The sequence below is a fragment of the Netta rufina genome, assembly GCF_964035555.1.
Source record: "Netta rufina genome assembly, chromosome: 3".
In the NCBI taxonomy this organism is placed as follows: domain Eukaryota; kingdom Metazoa; phylum Chordata; class Aves; order Anseriformes; family Anatidae; genus Netta; species Netta rufina.
In genome coordinates, this window is record NC_140125.1 from 106,122,360 (window position 1) to 106,145,146 (window position 22,787).

The 22,787-nt window shown below is 46.9% G+C and overlaps 1 protein-coding gene across 1 annotated transcript; it reads right to left on the minus strand.

Annotated features, from left to right (window-relative positions):
• Positions 1–1,209: 1,209 nt before the first annotated feature.
• On the minus strand, positions 1,210–9,467 carry ODC1 (ornithine decarboxylase 1). The gene is made up of 11 exons (XM_084285279.1): positions 9,253–9,467; positions 7,017–7,165; positions 6,737–6,910; positions 6,391–6,563; positions 5,972–6,106; positions 5,716–5,797; positions 5,320–5,403; positions 3,917–4,079; positions 3,718–3,830; positions 3,224–3,438; positions 1,210–1,686 (listed from the first exon to the last, which is right to left on the minus strand). The coding sequence occupies exons 2-11, from the start codon at positions 7,116–7,118 to the stop codon at positions 1,545–1,547; spliced, it is 1,383 nt and encodes a 460-aa protein (XP_084141405.1). The 5' UTR covers positions 7,119–7,165; positions 9,253–9,467; the 3' UTR covers positions 1,210–1,544.
• Between the last annotated feature and the right edge of the window lie 13,320 nt (positions 9,468–22,787).

Sequence of the window (22,787 nt, forward strand, 5' to 3'; positions counted from 1 at the left end):
GTATCTCCTGTACGTACATACTGCAGTTTGCAGAAGGGTATGTCAGTAGCCAACCACCTGGCTCCTGTATGTGTGAGAATTCAGGCAAGTGCTATTCCAGTCACAAGTTTGAAGCTAGGAGTGAAGCAACTTCAAAAAACAAAGCATGACTTCAGCTCAGCTGCTTCCAGAGAAGCAGGAATGAGTAACTTGCTCCTGTTTACCCAGCTCATTCAGTGAGAGGAGAGCTGAGGCTCTGCTGAAAGCACAGGAGGAAGATTGAACATTAGCTTTCACAGCTTTGTATTTCTTATCTTGCTAGATCCCCTGTTTATCAGCAATGCAACCCCTCAGCTGACCTTTTAAATTTAACTTAAAGTGTTAAGGATTTACATACTGATTTGGTTAAGGTTTTCCTTTACACTACAGGAAGCATTTGCTAAGGTATGCCAGCAGCCAAGGGCTTTATGGCCAACAGAACAGACCGGGGACCTGCAGAGCATATGCTGAAAATACTTTTACTATTTTAGCCAAAAAAAGTGGCAGTAAGCTAGCATCAAGTTAGGTATAAATCAGAATACTCTATTCCAGTAAGCAGATATACCCTCTAATGGCTCTTACGGGTTACTACTTATCACATCTAACTCTAGGAACTGAAGCTTATATATTTCCATTAATAATAAATTAAGTATCTTTAATTGTATTGCTATTAAATAACTTCTAATTCTATTGCATGCACAAAGGATGTAGTCTCACCCCTTAACTATTTCATACTGAAACCCTGAACAAGTGTCAAACACAAGTAAGATTGTACTGTAGTCAGCCACACAGTGGGAAGAGAGGCTGAAACTGTGTATTTTGATCCTTCCATATGTAACAAGCAATTTGTCAATGGCAACCACGGAGCCTGTGCTGTATTCTCTCATTGCTTACTAGATATGATCTAGTCATTATGCCTGGCCAAAGCAGTTTATACCAATTGCAGAGCAATATGAATAAAACCTGCACGTTTTACTTGCTATACACTACTGTTAACCCCATGCTCAATAGCTAAAGACAGGTGTGATCCCATGGGAACTTACACAGTATTATGCTGTTAGCCAAGCTTCTGAGGTCACATATAGGAAAAGAAACAAGTTCACTTCCCTACCCATCATGTTTTTTCTCTTCACTTACATGGCAAGAGCCACCTAAGAGAAATTTGCTGCAGATTAACCAATCATGGCCAGTTATTTCAATATACTTTATTTTAAAACAGGTAGGTCACAAAACACTAAGCTTAGCCCATTCTGCCATACACAAGCTACAAATACTTGTTTGACAGTTGAGGGTCAGTCTTTAGTAGCATACATGAAAAGTGAATAAAAATCCATATAAAACAATATTCAAATAGTTTCCATAGGAACACAGATAAATGTGACCCATCTCCTAGTCATTTTTGTTGCATTTATGCCAAACCTAAACTTTAAAAAAAAAAAACACTTAAAAATTCTAGCAAGAATTAAGTTAATGGTCCCCCAAATGCCCTAAATTGACTAAACTTGCAGTTAGTTACTAAATATTATCTATACATTAATACTAGCTGAAGCACAAGTCGCTGGATATTCGATCCCGCTTTCCCAGGCACAAGAGAGTGGCAGACTAGCAACATCCTGCTCCTCCACTTCAGCTAGGAACCCTTGCTCCTTGATCTGCTGCATTAGTTGCCTGGAAAGAAAAAACAGAAGTCAAAAGGCTATTTCACTACAACATGTAATAAAACATTTTGGTTACTAACAACTACAGAACTTTGACTTTGTAACCTTACAGTACGTGCAAGGTGAAGCTGTGTTCACCATCCAGCTGCCCATGTGGTACAAGCTCTGACCTTTTACTTGAACCCATGTGAACAGCTTGTCCTTTACACCTTCCAGTTAAAAGCCATGAACTTTGCTGTACACATATACATAAATACATAGCAAAAAGCTTTTGTCTGTGCTAAAGAGATCTGCAGCATAAATCTCACTAATACACTCCCTACAATTAAGGGGCAGTTTATACTAGTGGTCTTATTTGGCAAAAAATAAAACCTAAGAGGTCATATATGAGGGTAGAAATATGAGGGTAGAAAGAAGGCCACAGCTGTGGACAACAGTTATGTTGGCTTATTCAAGTTCAATATGCCCCAAGCACAAATATTACATCTTAACAGACACACAGTGCGACAGTGAACAAGCCAATTACTCTTCTGCAGAGCCAGCTGTAGTTCAGCCAGACAAGTTTGGGCTCTTACAGGAAGCCTAAAGCTTTGTGTGGCTTAGGGAATGCTCCAGTTGACTGAAGGTATCATTAAAGCGGAAAAAAAAAAAAAAGACAATACAACTCTTGCTTATACAGAAGGCAAGGCTAACAGAAGAACGGAGGAAACTTCCTCTTACTTTTATCATCAGAACTCCTCCAGATTGAAGTTCTTTCAAAAAATCTGGGAAGAAGTTAATCATGCTTTTGGGTAATACTGCTGCCCAAATGCTTTCCATCACTTTAACAAGCAAACTTCAGTACAGAGGTAAGGACTTCCTCTTATGAAAAGACACTTTTATAGAAGACTCAATCCATTAACTTGTCTCACACCGAAGAGCATCCAGGTTGCTTTCAGCTACTCCCTATAAAAGTGCAATTTCACAGTGTGCTGGTACTCCAGAGGTAATCCTGCTTTCCTCACTTACCTGAGCAGTAACTTCCTGTTGAAATCTAACACACTGCATTGGGCAGTGAGCCAGAGCCCAACCTAAGTCAACAAACAGCTCTCAAACAGAACACACTGTGAGGCTACACAGATAAGAACGGGTTTTATATTCCTGTTCCTTACAGTCAGGATTTAGCAAGCTGTCAGTTTAGAAGACAGCGTAATAGCAGAGTGGTGACTGACTGCTGGGCAGAAAAACTGGCTACAGAATCTGTAATCACTGGGTTATACCAAACAAAGTGAAACTAGAAACCCAAGTTAATGAAAAAACTCCAAGCACTGTCCCTTTAAAAGGGCATCTAGACAAAAGTACATCAGAGAAAAAACAACTGGTAGCACTGATTGCTCTGCTAATGTAGCAAAAGCCTTCCAAGGCATTGCCCTCCACACCAAAATCAAGTTTTTCAAGGACTCCAGCACCACAGCTTTGTTAAGGAACTGCCAACTGACTCAAACTGTGGTTTCTGTACCAAAAGCACTTGATGGATCAAGTTATTCCCACACATTTCAGTTACTAACCATGCTGGCCTTGACATCACATAATGTATTGTTGGCCTCTGGAATCCATTGAAAGTAGAAGCTGCTGCAACAGTGTAGGCACCCATGTTTTCAAACAGGATCCAGTCACCAACTTGCAGCTCTGGCATGTTGAAGCGCTCAACAATACGATCGAGGCCATCGCACGTTGGTCCCCATATGCTGCAGGAATAGCAGCTGTCATCTGGTTTAGGCCGCTAAAGGAAAGAGGATAATTAGTTTGACAGCCAAAACAGAGCTTCCAGAAGTAATATCATAACTGATACATGCACAGCATTCAATTTCTCCTCTAAGAGGAGGAAGAGCTGATTGCAGTTCCTTCTACACCCTTGGCTCCAAATTACTTCCACTGCATGCTTCAGAAGTTTACTGCCAAATTCTGTCTGCGTGAAGGGAGCAGTGAACAGAAGCACCTCCAGCGAAGAGGATTTTCGACAGCCAAGCTACAAGCATGAGATACTTCTGGATTACCGTACCTTTTGCAGAACTGGCTTAACATGTGCGTGGTCATACAAGATGCAGTTGAATGACCCATAGACTCCGTCGTTCACATAGTACATAAGCGTTTTGTCATTCGCATCGTCTTCATCTGGAAGAAGCAGAGCCACCCGTAAGAGTGCTTGAAAAGACATATACAGTTGGGCTAGAAGTAAGATTAAGTCTAAATTTACATACCATCAGAACCTGTTTGCTCCTTTAATACAATTTTTTTGGCAATGATGTTGACCGCCAGTGTGAATGCTGATGCAACGTAGTATCTTCCTGGCTCTGCAATAATCTTTATTCCGGAATCCAAAGGGAAGTATTTATCCAGTGCTGGGTTGATTACACTTGTGATCTAGGGAGTAACCAGTTGCACATATTACTGTTTCAGCAGCTACTCAGATACTGTTTTAAGTCTGGGATGAAGTCATTCTTTCTTGCTCAGGATAATATGCTAGTCAAACATGGATTAAAATACGCAAGTAGCTAACTATATTGATTGCCTTTGCTTTATTCCATTTTCAAAGTTTAAGAAAACAAAAGCAGGCACTTGCAGCTTAAAAAACCACACACACACTGTTTGGCTGCTTAAGTTTAAGTGAAGTCATCCCTCCTAGACTCATTAAACCAGCATCAGTGACCCACAAGTAACTGCCCTTCAACTTTAACTTCCAGTCCACTTCTGGTTCTGCTAATCACACAACATCCACAGTTTACCACGTCCTCAAGAAGTCATCTCACGGGATTTTAAGACTATAGAAATCTTTGTCATCACCTTTGAAATCACATTGCCTTCATGAGCACTGTTACTGCCAAGATCTGAAGTTACCAGTGAAGTTACCAGTCTCCAACTGCTGCACAACTGCATTACACCATGGAGCCCAGTGACAACAGCACTTGCTCTTGTTGCTTTCCATAAGCCAACACTACACTAGAAGGCAACTTGCATTAAGAGGTGTAACAAGTGAGGTGACATTAGCCCACGTTATTAGTAGAAAATTCACTTTGTGGAATTTATTTGCTCTCTCCTGGTGTAAGTCATTTAACACCACTTCAGACTGGCAGGTGTTCTGACAATGCTGCTTTAAGTTAGCCCTGTTAATATCCAGCTACCTTGCCTCTCCTAAAACCAGAAGTATTTGCGTGAAAGCAAACTACACAATTATAACCAGGATTTGGATGTGCTTTTTGATCAAAACAGATCAGACACTGACCTGTTGGCTGCAACAATGCTCATGCCACTCAGAACCATATGGGTTCAGGACTACCTTCCTAGATGGAAGTTTAACCGATCTAGAATGTCTGAAGATGACCTTCACTGGCATAAACTTCTTTCAGCTGACTGTCAAGTCCACAATTAAAGCTTGCTTTACAGGTTTGATGCCTCTGCTTGTTCATGTAGTCATTCAGCAATACCTTATGAGCCAATCTAACGTTCAGTTGTCAGATACATTCCCCTCTCTTCTAAAACTCTATTTCTGACCACACAAATTCTACTGCCATGAAAAAACGTAAGAGAAGAACAGTATTTTGTTTAATGCAGAATGATATTCAGAAAGATCCCACAACCCAAGAAGTTCTTAGCAAAGCTGTACCTCTTCAAACTTAAGCTTGACGTCTTCAGAGCCAGGGAAGCCACCACCGATGTCAAGCAGATACATGTTGAAGCCAAGCTCAGTCTAAAATGAAATTAAGCAGAACAGTGTTAAGAAAAGCTGAGTTTTTCAGCTTAAAAATCAACACAAAGTCATTCTATTACAATATAGCAACAGAACTAGCTCACTGGGTTCAAGTAACAGCCTTTTGAGCTACTGATTTTACTGCACCTGTAGGTGAGTTTTTGCAGAACTGTCACTCAGCCAAGACCTCAAGAACTCCAGCATGAAATTAGTTACTTAACAGGCTTTTAACCCTGTAATCGGTTTTACAATTGATTCAGTTCTGCCAAAACAGTTGAGTAATAGTTCCAGATGAAGTAGAATCAAACTTACTCCCATATCGAACACGCAGCGGGCATCAGAAATAGCTTGAACAAATGTCTCTGGGTCTGTACATCCACTGCCAACATGGAAACTACAAAGAGAAAAATATTAGTTGCTGTTTTATAAGTTAGTCAATAAGTTTATAAAAAACTCAAATCACAACATGCAAAGGCATCTTTATTGTCAGGTAGATTAAAGAAATCTTAAAGGGATCACTTAAAGGAGTCTTACTGAATATGCCTGCATTTTGCAGTTATCAACGCACCTAACACCAACAATGGCAAGGTCCAGTTCCCTTGCACGCTCCAGAAGCAGCCTGCTTGTCTTCAGTGTAGCTCCAAATTTGACACTCAGACGACAAACGGCTTTGGAGTCATCAGTTGTGATGCGCAAGACTAATCTAGAAACAGGAAAAAAACAAATGCTTAAGTTCTACTATACAATACATCATTATCAGGCACTTTTAACTTTAGAATAAGGCTGAGCTTAAGCATGCAAGCTTTCCTGTCTGTCTCCTCCTAGTGTCAGAAAGTTCTACAGACTTATAGACTTCAGTGGCTGAAATTAAACCTGTTTTCTCATAATTTTGCATTACTTTTTAACTAAAGAAGAAGTTGCTGGTAACAGCCTAATTAGCCTAAGAATTCAATCAAGAATTATAAAACAACTACAGAATAAACTTACTTGGCTTTTGGATGGGCCCTTGCAACTTTCATTAGCTCTACTTCACTATCAAACGTCATCATCTGTACACCGCTGCTAGCAGCATGCTTGATCTGAGATATTTGTTTGCAGGGATTTGCATATATTATTCGCTCCGGGGAGACACCGATGCTCTGTACCAGCTGGATTTCCGTCTGAAGAAAGAACAGATTACACTCATAAAAGATTCTCTTTACTTCTAGATGAATAAGCAAATTAATCAATAAAACTAAAGTGAGGGTGCTTGGTTATGCTTTACTGGATACAAACCCACCCCGAGGCTGAACATACACCACTACCACAGATCAGAACACGGTCCAGATCTTACCTTACTGGCACAATCAAATCCTGCACCAAGAGCAGCAAGAGTCTTCACTACAGCTTTGCTGTCATTACATTTGACAGCATAGAATGGGGTTACTCGAGGAAGGGCTTTGTGCCACCGTATGTGCTTCTTTATAATATCCCCGAGGTCAGCAACGTAGAAGGCATCTTTATCATCCTAGAGCAAATACACAAAGTTACAACCGATGGGTAACAGGATAAGCTTGGAGGTCAGCATTTGAGGAGAGCACCGTGAAATGCAGTCATTTTGCTATCATACTTACAGAAGATGACACTTCATTTATTTTTTGGTCAAGGATATCCTTGGCAGTAAAGCCTTCATCAAGGAAGGTGAATTCAAATTCTTCATTGCTGAAGTTATTCATGATTTCTGAGTTTTTGGGTTTATGCAGAAGGACTTGGGTACAAATTTCTGATACAGAAAGAAAAAAAAAAAAACACAACACAAAAATAAGGCATTAATTCATTGAAGTCATTCATTCAAGATTTCAAATCCATGGTTGCTATATGATCACTACTTATAATTGTCAATTACCTGACCACTGATTTCTATAGAGATCACTAACAGCATTAAACAGATGACATCAGATTTAATCAGAACCAAAGAGACACTCCACAAAACAGCCTTCTCAGATTGAAGACGAGTTATCTTCTATTCATAGACTGTATGATGTTCTGAACCCCATTAAAAATATCAAATGCTATTGAATATTTTTAGTCCGTCCCTGGAAGCTTCCAGCATATTTTCCTTGACCTCCACACTGGAGTTTCTGCTCATGTTGTGGCTAGTGCCTGTGTCAACATACTCAGCACTTTTCTAATATCTCTTAAGCACTACAGTAGCTCACCAGTTTCTGGGGAAAGGGTTTACTACTTATTAGAGATAGAATTAGAGCATGTTACTGAACTGAGCAGTAACAAGTCTCGCTAGGTCAATGCAAACTAAGCATCTGGACTCTCACTGCAGTTCTGACTGCACCTAGCAGAGCCTTGAAGTTGCTCTGTCAGTGCTTGGAGCTCCCCTGTCCTTCTATCCACAACCTCCACGCTACATTAAAAGAAAACTTCAGCTGTCAGGAGTGGCAGATACACCCGAGAACAGTGGTCCCTAATTGTGATGCACACGCATACATACATAAAGCCTTGACAGCAATTCCAAGTAACACTTTTTAACAAGATTTTACAGCAGGCTGTAGTAAATCCATACAGTTAACAAACCAAGCAGCAAGCCACCCCCTGAAACCCAGAACTAAAAAGCAAAAAGCACATTCTTCTGCCACCCAAAGCCTATCAAGTCCCCGGCAAGTTACCTCGGTCACTTTTCCCGAGCACTCCAAATATAGCACGGCATCCTGCTTCAACTGTTAGCTCAAGCAGAGTGTGTGCTGCTTTGTAAAGAGCTCAGCAGCGCAAGGCTGCCAGTGACTCATGGGGAAGATATGGTTTCATGTAACTGTGTCCAGCCCTCTGTCTCCTCTCAGCACTTTTTCTACATAATCTAGCTGTACAGATTAGGATTGAGGATTATGTCAGCTGTAAAGTATTCAGTAATCTTGAGTTACATCACTGCTTGCCCTCTTGTGAAAAAGGGCACTTATTACACATGCAAGATAACCTAAGTTACATTTGATAGATTTTTTTGATTAACAAGGTTCAAAGTCCGCTAGAATCATTCATTTCATTCAGTGTGCACACTAAAACCCATTATACTTCAACCACGTAACGACTTGGGCAAGAGATTATAAAACTTCATCCCAGCCTTCAGAAACATATGGCACCTGAACTGCCACTGCCAAGGGTTACTTGTCAAGGACATTTCCAATTTATTTTTTTTTTTTTAAATATAATTTCTCACCACGCAAACTAGATCTGAGATTCAAACTCGACTAAGCTCTAACAAAATGAAACCTAGCAATCTTCATCCTCCCCCCCGCATGCGGCGTTAATTCTCCCAGAAGCTGGATTAAAGTCAGCCCTTAAGGCTCTTCCCAAGCGGCTTTCAGAAGCCAGCAAGTTAAAGGCTTCTGGGGAAGCTGCTCGGGCACTTGTTCCTACAGACAGCCTGCACCTTGTCGCGGGGCGCCTTCAGCGCGATGCTGCAGCTCCGCGCCACGCAGCCCGGGGTTTTTAATCAATTAAACTCTTAATGAGAGCGTTCACAGCCCCCTCCCCGCGTGGGGCAGCGCACGAGCCACGTTTCCCCTCACAGCCCGGCGCGGGCTGTGCCGCACAGCGGGCTGCAGGCTCCCGCACGGCCCCACCTCCCCGTTATTTCCCATTTACACCGTAATTACACCCAGCCGCTGCGCTCAAGGATCTCCTTGGCGCTTAATTCTCCACAGATCCCTCTCAGAGCCCCCCCTGAGGAGAAGCGCCCCGCTCCCTCCAGAACCTTCCCGTCCCCCCCGCGCGGCCTCTCCGTCCCCTCCCCGTTCCCCACAGCCCCTGCCCGCGCCCCGACCCATCCCCGGGGGCCCTGCGGCAGCCACGCGGCCTCACCTCAGGCAGGCCTGCGGCCGGGGCCCGGCTCCCCGGCGGCGCGGGGCGGCGCGGAGCGGCGGGAGGCGGAGGTGCGGCGGCGGCGCGGCCGCGTCTGACAAAGCGGTGCCGGCGGCGCGGCGCCCCTATTTATAGGCCGGCGGCGTTGCCATGGCAACGCACCAGCTCAAACCAGCCCCGAGCGGCTGCGGCCGGGCCGGGGCCGCGAGCGGCCGCTATTGTGACGTCGGCGGCGCGGAGCACGCGCCGGGGAGGGACACGCCCCTACACCGCTCTCAAACCGCACCCGCGGAGGGACACGCCCCGTGGAGGAACACACCGCTCCTCAGGCCACGCCCATTGGCTCAGACCCCGCCCACCAACCCTAAGCCCCGCCCCCCGCGCTGAAGCCCGCCCGCCCCTCCCCTGAGGTGCGCTGAGCGGGTCGGGGCTCTGCCCTCACAGGGGGCCCCGGTGTGTGTGTCTCTGTGCCTGTTTCCCCGATTTTTTCCTTCTTTTCTCGCGGTTTCTAAATAAGAGATGGCGTTTCGGTGCGCCAACAGCTGTACGTTGTCCCTGCCGTTGCACAAGCAGCCCTACGCCACCCCTGTTCATGCACAGTTCCTCCTACACACTGCCCCTGCCGTGCAAAAACAGTCCCAAGAGTACACAATTTGTACCCAAAACACATCCCGGACATCTTTCACCACACGTTTTCCAAACACGCAGCTTCTTTGTGCTGCAAACACGGTATTACATGCTTTTAGCAGCAAACCGAAATAGCCCCTCGCCACAGCAAGGTTACAGAGCGTACAGCTCCTCGCAGCGGGCGGCCAAAAACCTCGTGAAGGTACCGTAAACCCTCACCACACGGCTCAGTTTCCTAACTCTGTTTCCTAATTTGCCTTCGCTGGGGGAAGCAGCCCCCGTGTACCCAAAAGGAGCCGTCCACAGGCATGCGCCATGAGACAAAGCGCCCTGCTCTGACCCCACAGCTGGGGCGGCTCCAGTCCTTCACGTTTTGGGATCTGAGACCAAAAAGAAACCGAAAAAAAAGCCAGTGCTCTCAGGCACATCCCTAAATAGACCTGATACTGCGAGCTGTCGGCCTCTGCGTGAGCTCAGCCCTCATAGCTGAGGCAGGCTGTAAGGTTTTTATTCACTATATCTAATACAAGAGCTCTATATCCCTTCTATAGGCAACACGTAATGGTCAAACAGGCTTAGATAGAGTCATCTCGCCTTGCTGGCATTGAAGACAACGTCAAAATTCCCCAAGAGCTAGCTTGAAAAACAGAGGTCAGCCTGCACCATGGGGTCAGGGAGAGAAAAGCCCCTGTGTGCATCCCCCAGCCCCGCAGGGCGCTGTGTGTGCACATGGTGCCCACTGATGTTTGCTCACAAAGGCTTGGCTTCTGGTTAATGTGTCTGAACACAGAGCTCTCAGCACGTGTTTTGTGCTTTGTGGTACAGGTGAGGATGACTGGGAGTCATCCTCGGTGTCCCTGTTTTCACCACGGCCTTCTCCTCCGCTGGCTTTTGCTGTCTTCAGGTAGACAAGTGACAGGAATGCAAAGGACATCTTGTTCCTTACCATAATGCAAAACAGAAAAGCTTATCAGAAGTCTTCCCTGGGTTTATGACATTAGGCTTGAGTGATCATCTCCACCAGGAGGAATCGATAGCGTGGCGGCTAGATGTGAATAGCCTGGATGATGCATCAAATCTGTATCAAACCCTTTGGAAGAAATGAGACACGAGGGTAAAATTTGGAAGATTGTAAAGTCTGGATGTGTTAAACATGAGAAATGTTCACTCTTGTCTGTGCTAATGCTAGGTGTATACATGTAGCCAAAGGCTTTCACAGACTAAGTGAGATCTTCCAAAGGTTTCCATATCAGGGGAAGGGAGTAGTGCAGCATTTGGAGCAGACATTTCACTTCTGGAAAGGATTTCATGCAACAGAAGTACTGTGAGACTACAGATCAAATGTTAAATGAATGTTAAGAGAAAGCGTGTTGGCTCCTTACTTTTCATTCATCTTCTGGGAGATGGAAGTGTTGCAGTTTCACCTACGCAATACCCACAGAGCCACTGCACATCTGGTCCAGTGTCATCAGCTGCAAACGGCCGTGAAGAAACACGTCACAGCTGGAAGCCCCACGTTTTGGATTATGATTGCACTTGAACTCAGGATTAGTTTAACCTAGGGAAGAGCAATTTAAGAGGTGGATAGCTTAGGGGTAGCTACAAAGATGGTGCAAAATGTTTCTGGGCATTGCCAGGCAGTATAGAGAGGAGCAATGGCTATAGGTTGTGACATTGGAAGATCGGGTTGGACATCAGGAGAAACTTCTCCTGGAGGGTAGCGCAGTCCTGAGGCAGGTACTGAGAGGGGTGGGATGTCCATACCCGGAGATTAAACCAAGTATGGTTTGATCCATTAAAGGTGCGAGTAGAGAAGTGCCTTTGTGTCGGGGCCAGGGCCAGGAGGGCACGGAGGGATGGAAGGTGCCTGTTGCAGAGCCCAGCAGCCCTTCTCCTGGCTCTCCTTCAGACAGACATGATGAACAGGACAGACGGATGCCCTCACAGCCTGGGAACAGGCAGCGTGGTTCTCTGAGCCTGTGCTAGGGGGAAGGAAGAGCAGAGAGCTCTGTTTGGGAGGGGGGTGCACCCATCTGTCCTCGGGCAACTTGTGCAATAAGTGCCTGAGAGCCTGTGTTCCTCATTCTCCTGCAAAAGCACCCAGCAGAAGGACCAAGAGAGCAAATCTGGTGCATCACGAAGCATGTTTGGTGGTGCCAATGAAGTCCTATGTCCACTGCAGATGGCAACAGGTTGTGGCTGAGCTGGACGTAGCCTCCACCTCCTCTCCCAGGTTGAAGGAACCTGACAAACTCAGCTTTGGGAGAGTCAGACCTCGGATCTGAACTTGGTGCTCTGCTCAGTCCTTTCATTAGCGAGATGGACGTAACTATAGGCAGCAGCTTCAGGGCGTGAGAATAGGAATTTGTCTCAATGTGATGCCCGGAGGCACGCAGAGGGCTTTTTGTTCGGCAAACACCCTCGGTCCTGCAGTTGTCCCATGCACAGGACCTGCCTGAAGTCAAAAGGAGCTCTGTGCATGAAGCGTTGGAGCACAAGGAAGGATCAGGCCCTCAGAGGTATATTTTCATCATAATGTTTGAAGATTTACGTGTATAACTACGCAACTCAGGGTGAGACTGTGCCTCTAAGGCAAAACACATGAGCTCATATAAAGAATTTATCATTATAATAACAATTTGCATTTCTATAGAACCTTTGATCTTAGGATCTCAAAGTGCTTAACAAACACAAATTAATTAATCCTCACAACTCTCCTGCGAGGTAGACATGTATTATGGAGAGACGCTAGCAGCTAGCTTTCCATTATAAGTCTCATTTTAACTACCTCCTAACTTTGCCAAAACTAAACCAATACACACAAAAATTTCACAAGCATGATCTTGTCCGTGGGTAGGATCTTTTTAGAAATTCTGGGGCAAATGGGATAAGATAGTTTAAGATAAGTAGGTTAAATGGGGAGACCAGGAATATATCCCTGAATGAACTAATGCACATGCTCCAGTAGTCCAGAGGGGAAGGAAATGCAGAATTGGGGGTAGACACTTGCTTCTCCGTAACTTGCCAGCACGGAGATTCCAAGGTGGTAAGTGGTTATTCATCATCCGTGACACCAGTTATTAAATCAGGGAGCCAGAGGAGAGCAGGAGGTGACCTGCTTTTCCAAACAGAAGGGTCCTTCTCCAGGAGCTGTGTTTAGCCCTGGCTCCGAAGAGGAAATCGCTGAGAGCCACATCTTGCCTCCTCCATGCAGCCCCTTCTTAAAAGGGGGCCGCCTTGGGAAGAGGCCAGCGTCTCGGGTGGAAGATCACCTTCAAGGAGAGGCTGCCAGAGAAAACCAGAGCCTGGCAGTGCTCCCGCGTCAGGGATGGAGAGCAAGAACGAATTCTTCCGCAAGAAAAATCCCTGTCAAAAAAAAAATAATAGAAAAGAAAAGAAAACCAGCCCAGGAAAAAACACCTCTGACTCCTCAGAGCTACCCAGACCTGGGGCCCGGGTGTGGAGGAGCCAGCAGGTTTTTTTTTTTCCCTCTTCCCATCCTCCTGCCATAGGTGGGCAGGGTGTAGGTGGGCAGCGGGGCAGAGGCTTGTCCGCTGGCCGCACAGCAGGGCTAGGAGTCTGTTCCTGCAGGTCTATGCCAAGAGCAAATTGCTGCCACTCCCAGGAGGAAGGAGGAGGACAAGGGATTATGACTCAGGTGTCTTTAGGGTGGTACAGCCTCCAGGGACTCTTAGCGAGCTGGTGGAGCCCATGCCCTGGGCTCAGCCCCGACCGGCGCACAACCCCCGCAGCAGAAACGGGGTGCACGGCACAGGCTGTGCCGGTCAGCCTTGCTCTGCTTGTCATCAGCAAGCTTTTGGGCAGCCTCTGGACTCCAGGAGATGACTCAGAGCCTGAACGAGGGTTGTTGTGATGACAAGCAGGGGCAGCAGGCAGCTGTCTGTCAGCGATGCAGCACCAACCTTCGTCCCGCCATGCGCCGCTGCCTGGCTAGGCAGCACTGGGTTTGGGTCACTCGCTTAAAACCACGCTTAAAAAAATATAAATAAATAAGTAAAGCAAAGCCTGAAAATGACTCACGGAGGTTTTGTAATATCTCCGTTCGTGAGCTGGTCATCGGAGAGGTTTTCAAGGGTGGTTGGGATGTGCAGCAGATAGCGCGTGCTGTGTGGGAAGTGCTGTGTGCCGTGGGTGCAGAGTCATCTGGGGGATCCAGCGGGAACCGACTGGTGAAGGGAAGGGATTTCATCCCCAGCAGAGGGCCAGGGGATCCTGCTCCCAGCACATATCCTTTGGATATAGGCAGTGGAGGTGATGGGCAGCCACCCCCCTGCCCCTTTGTCACCTCCCCAAGTGCTGCAATCAGTGTTGTTGCAGTGCTGTTATCACGGGAGAGCAGAAGACCAAAGTATTTTTCAGGCTCCTGAGGAATGACGACCTTGATTCCTCTGCTCTTGCCCACATCAAATTGTACCTTACTCCAGCTGGTTACAGCAGGATGAGAAGATAATCAGGGAGAGCATCGCTAGTGGGTCTTTCTGAACTTCAAACATGTGCTTCAGCAGACGCTTGACATTTCACATGCATGGGTTCTTTCATATAAAAGTAGACCAAAAAAAATATAAAAAAATCCACAATAAAAATCAAACACGAGGATTTTTCTCTACTAACACTCGTGGTCAGTGTAGGGATACTCTGCAGATGCTGCTTACATCTGGAAGGGACCTGCACCTACCACACTGGTCTTCCCTGCAGACTGTTCTCCAGGCGAGTGCTTTGAACACAGCCTCAACTTCAGGATGAAACAGCAGGAGAAATGCTTCGAGCTTTGGCCCGTGAGGACCAACCTACTGAAGCAAGCAGCAGAAGAGGATTACTCAGTGTAAGAAGCTTTTCTTGTGCTGTTAAACCACACCAGCAGTTATCTGCTTGCTGTTATTTCCCCAAGTCCTTCCACGTGTGACAGCGACACACCTCAGGTTGATTTCTGTGGCATGACAAAGCCTGGGATTTACCTTTGGCTACTCCTTCAGCCCCTGAGCCTGGTGGCTGCAGGGCACAGCTACCTTCTCTGGAGATATTCATGGCCCATCTGGACGCCTGCCTGGGCAGCCTGCTCTGGGGAACCTGCTTTGGCAGGGGAGTTGGACCCGATGGTCTCCTGAGTTTCAGGAGCAGGCATTATAGGACCGTAGGGTAACTCAGATTGGGAGTGATCTCAGGAGCTCACCCAGACCAAAATCCTGCTCCAGCCAGGGTCAGCTATGGGGTCAGACCCTTCTGCTGGGTGCTTCGGCTTCCCTGTCCCCAAGCCGGGAGATGAATGCCCTAATCACAAGGCCGGAGAAAGGCTTTCTCAGTCTTCCTTTCCCTGCTCTCGTGCCTGGTGGCACAGTGTGGTGGCCACACACCAGCAGGGAGCTCAGCCCCACCACGCTGCAGAAGTTCACGGGTTGAGATAAGGACAGGGAGATCACTCACCTATTACCATCATAAGCAAAATGTGCGGGAGATTAATATGATGTCCCACAGGGCATTTCAGTGGGTCGGAAGCCATTCACAGTGCATTAATGCAAAGCGGAGCCAGCGTCCTCTCTGCAGGTGGGTAGCGAGACTCCTTGCTCTGTTTCACACATGCCTACATTGACAGTTGTATTTACATTAAAGTTGGTATAATTGTATCTAGAATTAGGTGAATAACTTCATTATTTTCTCTATTTTAAGCATCAAATTCCTTAAACACCTCCTACTTGGCAGTCGCGGTATTTAGAAGATATTTGTGAAAATGTTTCCTAGGAGAACTGCCGTGTAAAGCACCTGCAGGAGGGAACGTCATACCAGAAGCACCTGGGGAAGGCCATCACTTCGGGTCAGCCCAAGCAGTGAATGAATCACTGCCAACAATGCTGCCACCGTGAAAGAGAAAGGGAGATTAGGGAATCACGGTGGTGTTGGCATCATTTTTACGAGGACCTGGAAGACCAGGTTCCCCAGCAGAGGTAAAACATAGGGTTTGGGTATTTGGGAAAGCAGGGCTGTAGAGTGCACTCCATACACTCCTGTTTCTATGATTTACCTCTTATACCATCATGTACTGGCTGGCAAAAATCGTGGTGCCACAACCCAAGCATGAAGTCCTGTCTGTGCACGGAGCCACATGAGGCTGGCTCTGCTGGTAATGCTAGAAACACGGTGCCATCGCCCTGGGGGGACACCCCTGTGGGAGCCACAGGGAGCATGTGTCCCTTCCACAAAGCCATCCAGATCTCCTGGCAAATAACTGCGTCACTCTCTGTCTTCACCGATGCTAGAAGGATGCCTGAAGCTAGAGGTAACAGCTTGGCCTTTGTCTTTTTTCTTCTTTTTTTTTTTCACAGTCATAAAATAAGGATAATGATGCTGACTTTTTTTAAAGAGCTTCTGACATCCACAGATGAAAAAAAAAATAAACTTGTAAGAGGCAATTATTACTGTTATATACCTTTGGTTAAAGAGGGCGATGACGTTTCTACGACGTTTTGCAATCCACATGAAATGCGGCCGTAATAAAAATAATGACAAGCACGATCAGCGGAGAATGCTTGGTTGTGGTATTTGGCAAAGCAACAGCTTGGCCTGCATCTTTTCCTCTGTATTTCCTACAGGAAAAAATAATAAATAATAATAATAATAATAAATCAGCAGATGCCTCTTGCTAGTAAAAGCAAAGCTCTACCAAATTCAATATATACAGAACTTTTGCAGGCTGTAGAAAAAATGCACGGGTTGAGTTATCTGCTCTCCAGCTTCCTGTGGAAGCAGGAGAGCACAGTTACAACATTTTGGTCCGTGGCCACTCACAGATTGGTTCTTCCATTTTTCAGTCCTTTTCAAACAGTTTTTTATTATCTATCTTCATGCCTTCCTTTCTGAAAGCAAGTTTAGCTGGGCTGGATTAGGTTATACAGAGAGCCTTGGCGTAACCAAATCTACTCCACTGATGAGGCTCAGTGTTGTGCGTCGCCACCAATTTTGTGGTTGAAGGGAAGGCGTGACAAAATGCAGATGCTACAGGGAAGGATGTAATCCTCCATGACCATTTGGCAGAAACTTGTTCTTGGGAAATAGGAGACCGAGGCAGACCACGGGATGAACTAAATGTGAGGCTTAAAATACATATAACAGGCTCGCTGCTACTCAGCGATCAGTTATCTCGCTGCCAGAAAGTAGCAGAGAGGGTTTTGAGGTTAAATTTTGCAAGAAAAGCTCTCATGAAAATCCGTGCCTTCAAATCCCAAACCAAAACTTTGATTTATGCCCTGGCCTCATTGTGGAATCCTAGCCTAAACCTAACCTAGGTTCGAATTTATATGCAGGGGCCCATCTCCAGCCACAGGGAGGCTTTGAAAGAGGCAGCAGAGATTTTGGGATGAAACTTTCTGAAGGTTTGCCAGACAGACGCTTCACCACCAGACTTTCTGAGGATGTCACACTGTCACCCTCTCCACTCCCTGAACTGGAGACAAGTGGAAATGCAGCACGGAGGAGCACGGAGGAAGGAATTTCTCCTCTGCAGGTGCTTCTGCCCACGGCACAGCACCTCCGCCTGCGCTGGGGAACTCGGCCCTTCTCCAGGACCTTTCTTTGAGCAGAAACCGGTAAGTGGATGAAGCAACTCCCAGTGGAAGTATGGTGGAAGTATGAGCCTGGAGAGGTTGCTGGTGCCAGTAGAGGTGAAGGCTCGTGTTGCTGGCCATGTTCAGCTTGGTGTCCACCAGGAGCCCCGTGTCCATCCCTTCAGACTGGGTGCCCCAGCACGTCCTGGTGCCTGGCGTTGTTCTTCCCCAGGTGCAGGACTTTGCAATTCTCCTTGCTGAACCTCACAAATCTTTGTTCCCCCCCTCTCCAGCCCATCAAGGTCCCCCGGGACGGTGGCACGGCCCTCTGGTGACTCAGCTATGCCTCCCGGTTTCGTGTCATCTGCGAATTTACTGAGGGAAGTGCCATGCTGGGAGGATTGTGAGCTGGGGGTGGCTGTGAAAAAAGAAAGGCATGATCCAGGGATGACTCAGGCTAGGTATTTCCTGAGTAAGCTTTAAAATCACAAAACCTTGCAGAATAACACCGAACTGCACTCATTCTCTCATTTTCCCTCAAACTCAATTATCCTCTGCCAATGTGCAGGCAAAATATATGTACCACAGTTATGCTAAAATGTGTTAAAATCACCTGTGGTCTGCCATCCTGACTGCTCCTGCTTCATTTTCTCTAACTATTTCTCCTTCTCTTATCTCTTGCTTTACAATGTTTTGAAGAAACCTTTCTCCTCGGTTTCTGTTTCCATAGTCAGATGAGCTCATGGTTGATGACTACATCTCCTGGACCCTAGAATCGGAGTAATCACAGTAGTGAGTGCTCAGAGCTAACAAGGATAACAGCAACAGGGGAGAATTGAGGAGCTTCACACCCAGCCTGAGCAGCAGGGGCACCAGGAAGCAGCAAGGGGATTTATCTGAACCAGGGTTTGTCTATATTGTGTGGTTTATACACCAGAGGCAGAGGGAATCTTTAACGACCCCGGGTCCCAGATCTCAGGTCTTTGCTATATCTGGAGGTTTCCCTCCAAGGGTTTCAGTGCTGGAGGGCTGTGGAGCCCTGTTTATGGTGCCCTCCATCTTCCTGCCTCTCCCGGTGGCAGAGGAGCTCCAACACCACCACTTCCCACAGACAGGAGGAACAAAACGATGCTCTCAGATGGAGCTGCTGCTCATCAGCCCATGCGTGATGACGGGCTACTGATTGGCCTTTGCCATTAACTTACTGGCCTAATTCAGATGGGTTCAGAGATGTCCAGGGTCACAAGCAGAAGTGAAGATGTTGCTTTCAAGAAAGGAATAAAATTAACTGCACAGCACCTCAAAATAAATACATAAATAAATAAATAATAAAAGTCCCTTCTGTTGTCTACATTTGCTTCAAAGAAAGTTGATTTGAAACAAGAAGAGACAGAAAATTTCTACCATAGGCAATGAGCATGGTCAGAAACTCATCAGTGCCAGTACCTGCATGACTGCAGACCTCCCTGCATGGGACTGGAGGGATAACTGTGTCCCCTGATGCCGATCTATTGCCCCATTTACCAGCCATGCAGGCACAATCATTGGGAGCTTCACCATGAATATTAAGATATAGACTTCATTCAAAGAGGAGTTTCTTTAGTCCTTAATTTGGACAGCCACCTATGAAGCCATAGTCTTGGTGCAGAAGAGCACTCAGCACGTGTTGACGTTGACCTCGAGCTCAAGCCCTGTAAGCTGCGTTGCTTCTGCAGGCTTCCACATGCTGGTCTGAACTGGGGCCTTTGGATGTGAGCACTGGAGACTGCTACGTTCACGACCATCGCCACGAGCTTTGAAGCCTTCAGTCCCTTGCAAGAAAGGACCAAATCCACCGGAGCTGATCATACAGGGGAGCCACATGCAGGTGGTGTTCCCAAAGTGGATGTCTGGAAACATCAACACCGCCTTCTTTCCACCTCTTCCCTGTTGCCACCCAAGACCTTTCCTTTGTGTCAGACGTAGAATTCCCCTCGGTCTTGCAGCAGAGGTGCAGGGGAGGTCTCTGCACGCCCCATCGCACGTTTGGGGAGCTGCTGGAGCACGACTGCACACACAGGTTGGGGACGTAGCCGGCAACCCCTGTGGTGCAGGGACCTCATCATCGGGGAGTTCTGTTCCCGACTCGCACATCAGCAGGATCAGGGCCCTTGCAGTGCAGGGGAGATTAGGATCAGGTTCTGTGTGGTATCGCTTGGAGGCCCATGCCCTGCTCCCACCGCACGGCTGAGAGCGATGCACTCACCAGGAGGAAATGATTGCCTTGGAATGAGCTCATGCGGCAGCGCTCGTGTTCTGCACGTGTCAGCACTTCTGTGGACGCTCACGTTTGCAGATGTATGAATTACCCCTTGGCAGGCGTAGGTCTCACCCTCCTCTATGTACGCATGGATTTAAGGTGAGTGTAAAGGCGTATTTATTGTCGTCAGCTTTGCACTCGTGTTCTTGTTAATTTAGGTGGATAAGAAAATAGATTATTTTTTTTTGTATGTGCATGTTGTCAGCCCCAACAAATCATTCTGCTGGGCAGAAGCAATGAAAGGGGAATGGACTGGGTGATCTTCTGAGGTTCCTCCAGCCCTATAATTCTCTGAAAAGACCAGGGGCAAAGCTGATCTCATAAGACATTAAATAATCACAGCGTGTCTATTATGTAAACCCCTTATTGTGTAAATCTGACAAAATATCTGTGGATATTTTTTTCATATTCCTTATAAAGGAAGCATACATCTGGTCTATCATCGTACACGGATGGCTGTAGGTAAAGGCAAACGAAGTCACCGGGTTGAAGTCCTACTGTTTATTCCTAATTCTGCTACTCTATACCACTCGACCAAGGACAGTTCACTTGTTTTCCTTACCAAGGGCTATAAATAAATCTTTTTGAATCTATACTTATTTATTCATTAGCCCGTACAAGCCGGGGCCATTTCTGGAGCCAGGGTTTGTCACACAGCTCCTGAAGCTCCCGACGGGTCTTCTCTGACTCTGAGCACCCCCAGGTCCCACCGTGACCCCGGTGGGGATGTGTGGGACCAGGAGGTGTCCCGGGGGCCCCCCAGGCACCCGCTGGGTGCGTGCAGGGTGCCCGGCCGCACCCCGGCCGCGCGCACGCAGAGGGCAGAGCACACACCCACGGGTGCCTGCTGAGCCCATTAAGCTGTTTAACAGGGGAAAAGAAAAGCCTTTAAAACATGATGCACTAATGACAGATTAATCCACCCGGGAGAACAGTCATAAAGGCAAACGGCACACAAGAAAACGGCAACACATCGTTAAGTGCAAATGAAGTATTAAGTAATAAGGATGGAAATTTGGGGTGCCGTGCACGGGACCAATGAGTACCCACTCACCCCGTGCCGCAGGAGGATGTTTTGCCCTCATCTTTGAAGGTTTTACCCCCTGAGAGTTCCCTGGGACAGATGTGAGCACCTTCTTGTAACCGTGTGGATTACGTGGTGGGGGTGTTTGGGCAGAGCAGCACAGACAGTGCCAGGATCCAGCCCGTGGTTCCTGTGATCCTCTAACTGAGAAGCTCCTGAATGCATTTTCTCCCCAGGCTTTCTGTCAGTTGAGGGGTCTGGAAAGGGTGACACCTCCCCTGAGCAGCGTGGCACCTCAAACCCCTCATCTGCCCTGGTTTCAAGGGTAAGGGATCCCCCACACTCAGTGCCATGTAGGCATTGGGACGGGTTGCCCAGGGAGGTGGTGGAGTCACCATCCTTGGGGTGTTCAAGGAGAGGTTGGACGTGGTGCTTAGGGACATGGTTGAGAGGTGACATTGGTGGTAGGGGGATGGTTGGACCAGGTGATCTTGGAGGTCTTCTCCAACCTTCTATGATATGAACACAAGAGAAGGAGTCACACCCGGTGCTGGAAGAGCACCAGATGGTCATGGGGAGGGAAGGAGAGCACAAGGCAACGGTGCTTATAGCGAGACATGCTGCTGGTAGCCAGGTCCCCTGCAAGAAAGGTAAACTGCAACTTCACCTACATCCCTTCCCACCAGCACCAGCTTGCGGGGTCTTCTCCTGGCCCATCCCTTTGACTGCAGCACTACAAATGCTTCATATTTTAAAAATAAGCAGGTGAAAGACCCTTCCTTTTTATTTATTATTATTATTTTTTTCTTGGCCAGGGAAAGAGGGAAGTGTTTGAGGGTGGCTGCTCCCAGCCCAGAAATATCTTGAAATCACAGCTTGAGAAGAGAGGAAAGTGGGAGACCCACAGGGAAAACGGAGAGCAAACAAATGCAGAAATCTGAGGGCGTTAGCAGCGTGTTATCATGTAAGTATACATGAATGAGTGCATAGTGCATGTAAATACACCTGCTAAAAACACCCACAGACCTTTGTATTCATACGAGGCTGTAGCTTACAGTTCTGGGACATGGAGAGGCTCTGGGCTCCTCGTGGTTTAGGAGTCACACAGCTGAAAGCCTCTTCAGAGGAAAAGCCTCCTTTGGCTTTTCCTTCCTTGTCCTGCTCAACCAAACAGTGAGAAGAGGCTGAAAACACTCAGGACTCCATCATTAAATCTCAGTCAGTGAAAGTTTAATTGCTGACTTCATCCCAGCTCCAGGAACAGCTCCTTTCCTCCCCGACACAGGAGGAGCCCCTCAGCTGCAGGAGCCCCCAGCACTGAGTCAGGTCCCGGACGGCAGAATCTGCCCCACGGATCTTGTGCTGCTGGTGACGATGCCTTTGGCAGGGAGAACCCCGTCGACTTTTGGGGAGCTAAGCCAAGCGTGCTGGAAAGGTGCTAGCAGATGACACCACTCGTAAATGTAAACCCAAGCAAGCAGACCGGTGAAGTCACTGAGACCTTTTGAGCCTGAACACTCCTGAAACCCTACAGCGCTATTTTTAGAGCTGTATCCTAGATAAGAGCTGTGAGTTTGACTGGCTCTCGTTATAGACATGTATTTACCCTTCCCTAAGACAATTCCAATTCACTTTTTTTTTTTTTTTTTTCCTGACAGTCTTCAGGCAAGTAGGCAAAGGATCAAAAAGGCTACGCCTTGCAAAATAAAATACATTTGATTCATTTTTTTTTTTCCCTTTTGATCTTAGGAGATGTCTGTCCTGGGTTCTAGGTGCCCTGGAAAATATTAGAAATGCAGGGTGGGATTTTCAGAGGCTCTCCATACTGTCTGTTAACTTGCAGATGATGACATCCACTTGTAGGGACAAACTTTTTGTCCCCTGCTCGTGATTCCTCATGTCTCCCCTGTTTTGGAAGCCAACAGATGCTCATCCAGCTCCTTCTCAAAGCCATGCTTGTTCTTCTTTCCCTTCCACTGCATTTCTACCAGAGGAATTGCAATGCAGCCCTTCCCTTGAGCCTGTGCCA

Excerpts from the sequence above, each read along its gene's own strand:
- ODC1 (XM_084285279.1), bottom strand. The coding sequence starts at position 7,118 with ATGAATAACTTCAGCAATGAAGAATTTGAATTCACCTTCCTTGATGAA. Across the intron at positions 6,911-7,016 it reads TAAATGAAGTGTCATCTTCT|GATGATAAAGATGCCTTCTA; the intron begins GTAAGTATGATA and ends TATTTGCTCTAG. Across the intron at positions 5,798-5,971 it reads CTTGCCATTGTTGGTGTTAG|TTTCCATGTTGGCAGTGGAT; the intron begins GTGCGTTGATAA and ends TTCTCTTTGTAG.